We start from the raw sequence: 11,266 nt of genomic DNA, 5'->3' as shown, positions 1-11,266 counted from the left end.
CCTAAAAGCCAGAAGTTCTCCTCAACCCGACTCTAGAAGCTTTGAGGGCAGACTACCGCTTGAATACACAAAACCAAAGGATTTTTACAACTTCGTATCAACTGAGTAACTGAAAAATGTTTCTCTTTAATGAGAGGAGAGGAATATTACTCTCCCAATAATAAGCAAAAAATTACAGTGGGAACAAAGAACCCTCAGCTTCGTGGAGAAAATGAAAATAATTGGTTACCTTAACGTATCGCAGGACCAAAAATACTGTCCTAACACTGACTGTGATTCCAGCTTTATTCCCCTCTGCTCCGCCTTGTCAGAGGCATCGTGTTTGAGGGTTTAATTTGCCTGCTTTGGTGGAGTTTTTGTTTTTCCTCTCCAGTGTCATCTTCCGAAGGTCTCTGGTTAATAAATCACTTCCATCCTTGAGCCTTTCCAATTTCTCCCTTCTTATGTTGTATTCAAGCCACCAGTCTTGTCGACAACTTCCTTTCCCAGGCCTTCCACTCCCCTTGGTGGCGTGCTGTTTATCTGGGGCCAAGTACGTCTCCTAACCACAGTGGCGAACGCTTAGTTACTTTTCTAGTCTCCATTCTCTAGACGAGGAAAAGGCACGGAGTGGTTTGTTCAAGACCCCTTAAAATGGGATTTAACCCACGACATCCACCTCGAGGTTCTGCTTGCTTGACCTCTTACTGTAGCTCCTCTGGAGCAGCTGGCCTTCTGGTGGTCTGCAGAACCCATGCCTACCTGCCCCAGGACGTCTACAGGTCGCCAGACGCTTGCAGGGCTGCTCGGACTTGTCCTGGCTGGCGAGGGAGGCAGCCAGCAGCCCAGAGCGCAGGCTGCCATTTCCTACTGCATCGGCTTTCGGAGTTTCAGGGCGCTCATCTGCACGTGAGAACACCAGTCCCCCCTCACAGGGCAGTGATGGGCAACTGGCGTTACCCCCATTTTATAGGTGGTGACACGGAGGCTCACGACGTGAGGGCAGGGCGGGCACAAGGTGAGAACTTGGGAAAGGGACACCGTCTCCTTCCTAAGATGCCAGCGTCCCTGTGCTGAGTTCCACTGAAGAAGCAGGCTTCGTTAACAGAGGATTTGTAGGGACCTTCCCTTTTCTGATTCTTCATTTGTAACTAAGCTTTCTGGTGTAGCCCTGCCCAGCCTGTTCCAGACTTGGCCCCTACCTCCCTGCTGTCTTTCCGTGCACTAGGGACCCAGATCTCCCCCAGCCCAGGGGTCTTCCCTTTCTGCACCTGTTACATCTCCAGGCGAGGCCCCTTGCATTGCACAGACCAATCATTTGCCAAGAGAATGTGCCACTGACTACATGTCACCACGTGAACCCTGTGTTCTTAAAGGCCCTTCACCCATGCCTCCAAAGTGTCACCACTCCATGGTTTCACACCCCAAACACACAGCTCAGGCTCTGGCTCACCTCTCCAGTACGATAAAGTTCTAGGCTCTCCACTCTGGCATTTGAGACCTCTGCTGGCTCCCCTCCAGTGATAGTAAGCCCCCTACCTCCTAATACTGCAAACTCCATATTTACAATGTTGTCTTGTCTTCCTGTAGAAGGTACACAGGAAGATCTCTAGTTGTTATTTCTGTTCTGCTCTGAGCACCCAACACCCTGTCCAACCCTCCTTCTGCGTGACTGTCCCTCCAGGTACTTGGAGAAGAAAAGGGAGACAATGAGACTCTTCTGAGTGGCACTGGGGAGCTGGGAAAAGGCATTGGCTTTGTAGACCAGAGAGCCAGGTCTGATGGCAGCAGCCCCTCCTGGCCCTCTGGCCTCTTCTGGACTTGCTGGGCTGTTCCTTCTCCACTCTTCTCTCCTCCTGGGGTTACAGCTTCTTCCCTCCCTGCTACAGGGTTCCTGGGCCTCCCCTGGACCTTTGCTTCACTCCACACCCCCGTCCCCCCATCGATTCTCAGGAGCTCTGTCTCCTTGTGCTTTTCCCCTGGTCACTAGGCCATTCCACAAACACCGATGCCTCACTGTATACTGGAGCCCCCCACTGGCTGGTGGGAGAGAGCATCTGGCTTGGGGATCTCTCTCCTCCTCCATGCCTTTTCTCCATCCCTTGTTCCTTCCCAAGTTCTCATCCCCATAATAACGCTGCGAGGTGGACTCTACTACCACCCACATTTTAGATATAAGGACACAGAGGCTCAGATTTGCGTGATCTGCCAGGGCCGCGCACCTAGTAACCGGCGGCGCCTGGCCACCGAGCGTTTGGCCCGGCTGCTCTAGGGCTGGTCTCCGCGCAGCTTAGACCCCGCCCGCCCCGCCCCGCCCCACGCCCCGCCCCCATCACGCCCCATTTAAATGCTCCGCCCACCGCTCAGGCCCCGCCCTCGCCCCGCCCCGCCCGGCTCGGCCGCCAGAGGACCCGGAGCTGAGGCGCCCCGGCCTGCGGCGGCGGCGGCGGGGACGATGTGGTTCTTTGCCCGGGACCCGGTCCGGGACTTCCCGTTCGAGCTCAGCCCGGACCCCCCCGAGGGCGGCCCGCCTGGGCCCTGGGTCCTGCACCGCGGCCGCAAGAAGGTGAGCGCGGCCCCGCTCCGCAGGCCGCGGCCGACCTCGGCCTCGCCTAGTCAGCGCCGCCGGCCCCGCCGCGTCGCGCCCCGCCTGACGTGGCTGCGGAGCCTCCGGGGCAACCGGCCGGGGGAGGGAGACGGGCAGTGCCGACGTGGCGGGCGGAAGGACCGAGGGACGACCGGCGGACGGAACCGGGGTCACGTGGGCCCGGCTCAGTCCCTAAAGGCTGACCTGGGGAGATACCCGGAGGCGGCCCTTTTCTCCCGCCACTTGTCAGCTCGGGGGCCCATCTCGGAACTGGAGTGGTCGCCTGGGCCCGGCCCACATCCCTGAGGTCCCTCTGTCCTACCCCAGGCCACAGGCAGCCCGGTGTCCATCTTCGTGTACGACGTGAAGCCCGGTGCCGAAGAGCAGACCCAGGTGGCCAAAGCTGCCTTCAAGCGCCTCAAAACTCTCCGGCACCCCAACATTCTGGCCTACATCGATGGGCTGGAGGTACCTGCTGCCCAGGCTGTCCCATCCGTGCCCCTCACTTTCTCCCAGGCTCCCAGCCCTGTCTTCTGCCTTCCTGCCCCTCAGCTTCCACCCCTCCTGCCTCTGCACCCCTAGATCTGATTTCCCCTTCTCCACCTCTCTCCCCGTGCCTCTCATCTCCCCTTCCTCTCCGGCCATGTCCCCTTCTTCAGACAGACAAGTGCCTCCATGTAGTGACAGAGGCAGTGACCCCACTGGGAATATACCTCAAGGAGCGAGCGGAGGCCGGTGGCCTGAAGGATCTGGAGCTCTCCTGGGGGCTACACCAGATTGTGGTGAGGTGGGGGCAGTGGTGATGAGGGCAGGGTGGGGGACTCCAGTTGCTGGAGTGCGATGGCTCCTTCTGCCCCCAGAAAGCCCTCAGCTTCCTGGTCAATGACTGCAGCCTCATTCACAACAACGTCTGCATGGCCGCTGTGTTCGTGGACCGGGCCGGCGAGTGGAAGCTGGGGGGCCTGGACTACATGTACTCTGCCCAGGGCAATGGCGGGGGACCCCCCCGGAAGGGGGTCCCTGAACTTGAGCAGTATGACCCCCCGGAGCTGGCTGATGGCAGTGGCAGAGCAGTCAGAGAGAAATGGTGGGTGACTGGGGGCGGCATGCCCCAACCTGCCCTATTCTGGAAGCTCCAGCAGCCTCGGGACCCCTCAACCAGCTGGCGCTTCCATGTCCCCTGCTCCCCAGCTGGGGAGGGACCTAGGGTCCTCAGGGAGGTAGGGCAGGAGAAACAAAGACGTATGAGCTGGGGTGGATGTCCTTGGTTTTCTGAGCCTCAGTCTCTTTATCTGTCAAATGGGACTAATGAGCCCTGCTTCTCAGGGCTGATGGGATGATCAGCTTAGTGTCTGGTGCCCAAGGCGGGTTGGAGGTCTGTGCTGGCAGGTGGCAGGGCCTTGAGCGGCTCTGGTCACACTGCCTCAGGTCAGCCGACATGTGGCGCTTGGGCTGCCTCATCTGGGAAGTCTTCAACGGACCCCTACCTCGGGCAGCCGCCCTGCGCAACCCTGGAAAGGTGAGTGTCCGACCCAATCCCAGCCCCTGTCTGCCAGCCAGCCAGCCCTGCCCTGACACTGACCCTTCTCCTGCAGATCCCCAAATCGCTGGTGCCCCATTACTGCGAGCTAGTTGGAGCCAACCCCAAAGTGCGTCCCAACCCAGCCCGCTTCCTGCAGAACTGCCGGGCGCCCGGTGGCTTCATGAACAACCGCTTTGTGGAGACCAACCTCTTCTTGGAGGAGATTCAGGTGAGCCCCCCACCCCGCCCTGGGCTTTGGTCCTGTGTCCTTCATCCCAGTCCTCCCTCCCCACTTTGTGGGCTCCCTTGGAATTAGGCCCTGGGGGACAAGCATGGACTAGGGAGCCAGGCTCTCTGGGTCTGAACCCTGGCTCCAGCTCTCATTTACTGTGACTTGTCAGACGCTCTTTCTACACTAGTACCTGCTTCAGAGGAACTCGGTGAGGATTCAGTGAGTGGGGAAGCGCATAATATAATGTCTGCCACATAGTAGGCACTTAGCGACTGCCCCTGGCACTCCAGTAACTCCCCCTGTACATACTGGCCTTGGCCCTGATGGGTGCCATGCCTGGTGCTGCGCTGTGCTATGGGCAGCGGGGCCAGGAGGAAGAGTCAGACCCAGATCCCTGCCCTCAAGGACCTAGCAGGGAGTAAATGGACCAGGTCCCAACCCTTAGGGACTCTCACTGGGAGAGAGGGACAGAAAATCATAAATGAGGAAATGTGTGCTCCCAGGATAGGGACAAGTACCAGGAAGGAAAATAGTGGGTCAGGGTGCTCAGGGAGAGGTTCTCTCAGGGGTGACATTTGAACTGAGACCTGACGAGTGGGAAGGTGGGAGCCATGGCGATGGGAATTGGGGAAGAGTGTTCCAGGCAGAGGGAACAGCGAATGGAAAGATGTGAGGGAGGACTCCTTGGCTTAATCTCCTTGAACTTGAGTTTCCATATCTGTGTAATGGGGATAATGATAGTTTCTGCTGGCCTGTAGGTTGTTGTAGGGAATGCGGGGGGAGGCTCAGCCCTGGATACCTGCTCTGACCCAGCTGAGTGTGGGGCACGCAGAAAGGTGACTGAGAATCTGGAGGGGGAGAGGAGTGAGACACTTACCTGACCTTGATGGAGCTGGTCGGGCAGGGAGGGCCTTCAGAGCAGGAGAACCTGAGCTTCATCCTGAGGGAAAAGCGCCGGAGGTGCTGGGCCCTGTGCCTCCTGGGCAGGTGGGGGCAGCAGGGACTTTGTCACCTGGAGTCCTCACGTCTCTGACTCTGCCAGGCCACCCTTCTTATAATGTGCTCCATAGGAAATGGGCTGTTTCTGGCCAAGCCCAAGGAGAATGTGGGAGGGCAGGGCCTTGGGGCCCCTCTTCCTGTCATTGGGCTGGCCAGTGGAGAGCGCCCAGCTATGCGACCTTGAATGCGGTTCGGTCTTCTCTGGGCGTTGGCGCCCCATGAACCTGACTGTCAGAGCACCAGGTCTGCCTCCCACGCTCGACTGAGGTACTCAAGTGCTAACCAGGTCCTCCTCATTCCCAGCCAGAGGTCAGCTCTTCTGGGCCAGGCATCTGCTTGGGGAATGAGGGCACAGTAGAAAACACAGGAACTTTGGAAGCATATAGAACTAGGGTATAATCCCTAGCCAGTCACTCTCGACTGGTGACCTCGAGCCTCAACCTCCTTGCATATACATGAGGGAATGACAGCATCTCTTCACAGGGTGCAGCACAGGGTAGGTGACAGCCCACGGAGTCAAAGTCTTCCCTGTCTGCTGCTTAGCTGTGTGACTTTTGACAGATTCCTTGACCTCTCTGTGCCTTAGCTTCCTTGTTGGATTAAATGTGGATTATGTTGGCACCTATCCGATAAAGATGTGGGGGGATCATTTAACCTGTGTAAAGGTTTTAGCATGTAACTCTGCCTGGCATAGTCTGTCCTCAGGAGATGTGAGTTACGGGGATTGTGGCCTCAGAGGCAGATTAGGGGGACCATTGAGCTGATGGCCTGGCCTGTCTGGCTCAGTGGGAGGACCAGGTCTCGGGGTTAACTATACCTGATCCCTGCCTTCTGCACAGCGTGCCACGAATACCACCCTGGCCAGGGTCACGTGGATGGACTAAGCCCCCTCCCCTCTCTGAGCCTTAGTTTTCTCATTGGTGTGCTGGGGTTAACGGTACTCACACCTTGGGTTGTTGTTTGTGAGGAGTAGAGGTGATGCTGACAAAGGTCTGATGGCCCAAGTGGCTGCTTTCCCAGCAACGGGTCAGGGGTAGTGACGAGAATGACAGTCACTGACTAGGCGCCCACGGTGTGCCAGGCACTGTGCTGGCAGCTTTCACGTGCGTTTTCTGGTTGAATCTGCAGAACAACTCAGTATAGTTATTATCCCGCTTCACAGCTGGAGGAACTGGCCCAAGGTCACGTGGTTGCTAAATGAGGGAGTTGGGATTTGAACCCAGGCAGTGGGGCTCCAGAGCCCGTATAGTTCAATTGTCTTTCAGGCTGGGGGCGACCCTCTGTCCCGGCCCATAGCTGAGGCTGATCTAGGCTGATCTCCTCCCCGTATCCTGTCCTTGATCCCCCAGATCAAAGAGCCGGCTGAGAAGCAAAAGTTCTTCCAAGAGCTGAGCAAGAGCCTGGACTCTTTCCCCGAGGATTTCTGCCGGCACAAGGTGCTGCCCCAGCTGCTGACCGCCTTCGAGTTTGGCAATGCAGGAGCCGTTGTCCTCACACCCCTGTTCAAGGTGAGCAAGGCCCGTGGGGCCCAGGGACTGGCCGGGTGGGTCTGAATGGCAAAGGAGAAGGCTCTGGGGGAGGGGCGGTCTGGTCAGGGCAGATCCACACACGTGACAGGACCACTTGATCAGCTGTCAGGGTGGCTGGGTGGACTCCTTGTCCTTGAGGAGGCGAAACCCTGGGCCTCTAAAATTCTTTTTCCAAAGACCCTTTGCTTGAGAGCCCACAGACCTTCTTCCATTTCCCCAACACAGTGCCCTTGGTCTGACACGTGCACCGTGTTTCCAAGGCCCGGGAGATCACCTGCTCAACACCCCACTTTCCCTCTTCCCTCCTGACCACTTTCCCTCTTCCCTCCTGACCACTCAGTTCTCTTGACTTCTAGGGGCTGGATCCTCCCCCCACTTCCTTAGACCCCAGCCCACCCTTGCCTGGGCACCTGCTCTTCCCCACTCTGCCCACCCTGGGAGAACACTTTCTCCTGAAGGGGCTTGGCATGGGGCAAGAGGGAAGACAGCAAGCAAATCCTTATGGCTGGGAGCCTCCAGAAATCATAGGCAGAATTCTGTGTGCATGAGTGTGCATGTGGTACATTGGTGCCTGATTATAGGGAGGGGCACAGAGCTTTCATTAGTCTCCCAAGAGGGGCCTGGACTCGAAAAGTTAAGGGCAGGGCTGCCTGAGATGGAGTATGGGCAGAGGGGCTGCTGAAGAAGTGCCTGACGCCCTCCACCATCACCCCATTCCCACCCTGGGAGATCAGCAGGGAGTCCAAGGAAGGTAAATGAGCCCAGTAAAGTCACCCTGCTTCTGTGCATGTAGCCGAGCCCCCTCTTCCTGCTCTTTCCCAAAGGTGGGCAAGTTCCTCAACACTGAGGAGTATCAGCAGAAGATCATCCCTGTTGTGGTCAAGATGTTCTCATCCACTGACCGGGCCATGCGTATCCGCCTCCTACAGCAGGTAAGGGCTGTGGTCAGACCCTATACCCCTCCACCTCACCCAGACCCCACCTTGGCTGCTGGGGAGACCTTTGTCTCACTTCCAGCCCCAGGCTGGTGACCCGAGCCCCTGCCCTGGCACCCCAGAAACCTTTCCCCAAACACACACAGATGAGGGACTGGTAAGGCTAGGCTCTCAGGAAGTTGAGACCATCACAAGGTTCACTGGCACCTTTGGGAAGGCACAGCCTGCCCAGACTGCAGGGCCCCAACTGTCCGCCTCCCCCAGTCTCTTGACTTGATCACTTTAGCTGTTCATAGAGTGGGGATAGTGTCTCTCCTGCCAATCCCTGGGCAGCTGGGAGCATCAGACAGGATCCGTGGGATCAAGGGTGGGGGCCTCTTATGAGCCAGCAAGTACCTAGAGGCTCCCAGGTATCATTCCCGCCCCAGCTGCCAAACACGTGAGCCTACCTCACGCCACTTTCTGGCTGGGGTTTATAGCCCCTTTTATAGAAGAGACAGTAGAGGCTCTGAGAAGGGATGTGATGCAGGACCGGAGGCCAGGCCCTCCAGCTGCCAGTCCTTGGTTCTTCCCAGCACCCTCCTGGCCTCTCTTCATCACTCTGCGTGGTCCGAAGGCCAGAGATAGGCCAGATGCGAGGTAGGGGGCTCAGGAGATGCACCTGGCTAGCCGGTGCCTGCCAGGTGGAAAAACAAAGCCACGAGATGAGCTGGTGGCTGTGATCAGGGTTGGAGGTGCTGACCGTGTTCTCCCCCTCACTGGGCCACAGATGGAACAGTTTATCCAATACCTCGATGAGCCAACAGTCAACACCCAGATCTTTCCCCACGTTGTGCACGGTTTCCTGGACACCAACCCTGCCATCCGGGAGCAGACAGTCAAGGTGGGCATGCCCTGGTTTTTGAAGGCTCAGAGAGGGTTCACTTGAGAGCACAGCGGCCTTGGTTTTGGCCTATGGGTCTGAGCAGGTTAAGGGAGGAGCAGGCACGACCCTGCATGTAGGGCCGGGCTCTGAGAGCGGCTCAGCAGCTGGTGAGGGAAGCAGGTTGGGATCGGCTTATAGTCCTCCGTTCAGCAGACACTGGCTGAGCACCTCTCGTGCCTGGCCCTGTGCCCCATGCTGGGATGCACTGTGCCTCATGGAGCATCTTTTTGAGATGACAGGGAGTGGGTTTGGCAGACAGTACACAGAATTAGGAAAGGTACATTATGTTAGAAAGTGACAGTGTGAAGAGAAGGGTTTGCAGTTTTAAAAACAGCAATCAGGGAAGAATTGCTAAGGAGGTATCATTTAGGGAAAGGAGGCTTGGGATCAAGGTAGGTGGAGATCTGGAGGAAACGGGTTCCCTGCAGTAGGAACATGTGCAGAGGTCCTGAGGCCAGTGTAGAAGTAGCAGTAAGAGGTTTAGCATGGCTGAAGGGGCGTGGTTGTGAGAGGTGGAGTCTGAGAGGTAATGGTGGCTCAGACCTGAGAGGTGGCAGTGGGGGGACAGAAGGGGCCACATTCCGAAGGTGGGGCCGACAGTATGTGCTGATGGGTGGATGCGGAGCCAAGTGTGGCTCCGAGGTTTCTGGCCCCGGGCACCTGGAAGGTTAAGTTGCCATTTACTGAGAAACTGGGAGCCTCAGGTTTGCGGGAGGAGGTTGGTCTAGTTAGGCAGGTACAGATGTCTGTTCGGCCGCTGGTTATTTATGTGTGAAGTTCAGGGAAGAAGTCTGGGCCGGAGCTGCTTTGTCAGCTAACAAGGGCATTCAGAGCCACGAAAGGGGTAAGGTCACCTAGGGTGAGGTGAAAAGAGAAGAGGCCTGGTGAGCACCTGTGGGGGTCTGAACCGTAAGATCTCGGCCACAGGAGACCGAGAAGGAGCAGCTGATGAGGTCAGAGGAGAGTGAGGAGAGGGCGGGGTCCTGGAGGACCAGAGATGGCAGTTTCAAGGAGCAAGGAGAACTCAGGAGTGTCAGAGCTACTGAGGGGTCACAGCTGGTTTGGACGGAGAATCGGCCGCTGGATTTAGCAACACAAAGGTCCCCGGTCACCTCCTGGAGCCAGTTGGTAGAGAGTGGGTGGGGGGCGGTGTTTCTGTAGAAGCGTGAGTAGAGTGCGTGCAAGAGAGGACGGAGGGAGAAGGACGGGAGACGGGGGTGTGCACCAACTTCGGAGGTTTTGCCGTAAAGGGGACAGAGAAGCGTCCCCTTCCGCGGCATTCTGGGTAGGGGCCAGGACCAGGTTGGGGGGTAGGTTGGGGAGGTTCCCTCAGCCCCCAGTGCCACTACTGGCCCACACACCCTCCCCGGAAGCCACTTCTGCATGTGGTCTTTTGGCCGGCCGTGGCCCACGGTTTGCACACTCCTGCACCCACAGTCCATGCTGCTCCTGGCCCCAAAGCTGAACGAGGCCAACCTGAACGTGGAGTTGATGAAGCACTTCGCGCGGCTGCAGGCCAAGGATGAGCAGGGCCCCATCCGCTGCAATACCACCGTCTGCCTGGGCAAGATCGGCTCCTACCTCAGTGCCAGTGTGAGTGCCCTACGTGGATCCCGGGGGTTCTCTCACTGTCCCCGGGGCCCCGGTGTCCTCCAGGGCCAGGCCTCCTCGTGCAGGGGCCGCCATCCTCCCAGAGGCCTAGGCCCTGGGTGCTCCCAGCCCAGAGGCGTGAGGGTAGATTGAGGCATGTATCAGGTCGCCCAGCCAGTAAGTGGTGGATCTGGGAACGGAACGCGGGCTTGCTTGGCCCCCTTGGCCTGTGTGCACTCCCTCAGCCAGGGTCTGTAAATGCAGATGTCCGCAGCGCCCAGACAGTTAACAGGGATGAATGAATGGTGACGGCGGCCCAGGCCTCGGCCCCGGGGCAGCGGCTCCAGCCCCTGTCGTCCTGAGGCAGCGTGAACAGGGTGATCTGGGAGGAGAAGCCCAGATGGAGTTTTCAGGAAAAATTCGCCTCGTTTGTTAGTGATTAGCTCACATTTTTCAGATTCTGGGGGAGCCCGTGGATGGCCTCTGCTCCGGGAAGTAGATCTGGGAGTTCTGGGTCCCAGTACTGATCCTGAACTCAGGAGCCCTCTCTCCGGCCCCACCCCAGACCCGACACAGGGTCCTCACCTCTGCCTTCAGCCGGGCCACCAAAGACCCATTTGCACCTTCGCGGGTGGCGGGTGTCCTGGGCTTTGCTGCCACCCACAACCTCTACTCCATGAATGACTGTGCCCACAAGATCCTGCCTGTGCTCTGTGGCCTCACCGTGGATCCTGAGAAATCCGTGCGAGACCAGGTGAGGCACAGCTGGGCCCGGGCCCTGGAGCGGAGGCTCCAGGGGGGCATTTGGGCCCTAGCTGGCCCCGCGGACTCATGGGAACCCAGGAGTCCCCAGCTTTGCCCCTTCCTACCCCATAGGCCTTCAAGGCCATTCGAAGCTTCCTGTCCAAACTGGAGTCTGTGTCAGAGGACCCAACCCAGCTAGCGGAAGTGGGTGAGTGGCCCCCAGT

The 11,266-nt window shown here is 58.1% G+C and overlaps 1 protein-coding gene across 2 annotated transcripts in view; it reads left to right on the top strand.

Annotated features, from left to right (window-relative positions):
• Nucleotides 1–2,354: 2,354 nt before the first annotated feature.
• Nucleotides 2,355–11,266, top strand: part of SCYL1 (SCY1 like pseudokinase 1) — an 11,314-nt gene continuing 2,402 nt past the window's right edge. For both annotated transcript variants that reach the window (XM_060607225.3, XM_060607224.3), the window contains exons 1-12: nucleotides 2,355–2,545; nucleotides 2,894–3,034; nucleotides 3,226–3,348; nucleotides 3,427–3,653; nucleotides 3,995–4,085; nucleotides 4,162–4,317; nucleotides 6,669–6,827; nucleotides 7,673–7,780; nucleotides 8,553–8,666; nucleotides 10,146–10,301; nucleotides 10,864–11,052; nucleotides 11,175–11,250. In XM_060607225.3, the coding sequence (XP_060463208.3) occupies nucleotides 2,435–2,545; nucleotides 2,894–3,034; nucleotides 3,226–3,348; nucleotides 3,427–3,653; nucleotides 3,995–4,085; nucleotides 4,162–4,317; nucleotides 6,669–6,827; nucleotides 7,673–7,780; nucleotides 8,553–8,666; nucleotides 10,146–10,301; nucleotides 10,864–11,052; nucleotides 11,175–11,250 (1,651 nt within the window). In that variant the 5' untranslated portion in view covers nucleotides 2,355–2,434. The remainder of the gene's footprint in view (nucleotides 2,546–2,893; nucleotides 3,035–3,225; nucleotides 3,349–3,426; nucleotides 3,654–3,994; nucleotides 4,086–4,161; nucleotides 4,318–6,668; nucleotides 6,828–7,672; nucleotides 7,781–8,552; nucleotides 8,667–10,145; nucleotides 10,302–10,863; nucleotides 11,053–11,174; nucleotides 11,251–11,266) is intronic.

The sequence above is a fragment of the Panthera onca genome, chromosome D1, assembly GCF_046562875.1.
Source record: "Panthera onca isolate mPanOnc1 chromosome D1, mPanOnc1 haplotype 2, whole genome shotgun sequence".
In the NCBI taxonomy this organism is placed as follows: domain Eukaryota; kingdom Metazoa; phylum Chordata; class Mammalia; order Carnivora; family Felidae; genus Panthera; species Panthera onca.
Note: the sequence above shows the minus strand (reverse complement) of the source record. Positions and strands in the feature narration are given on the sequence as shown.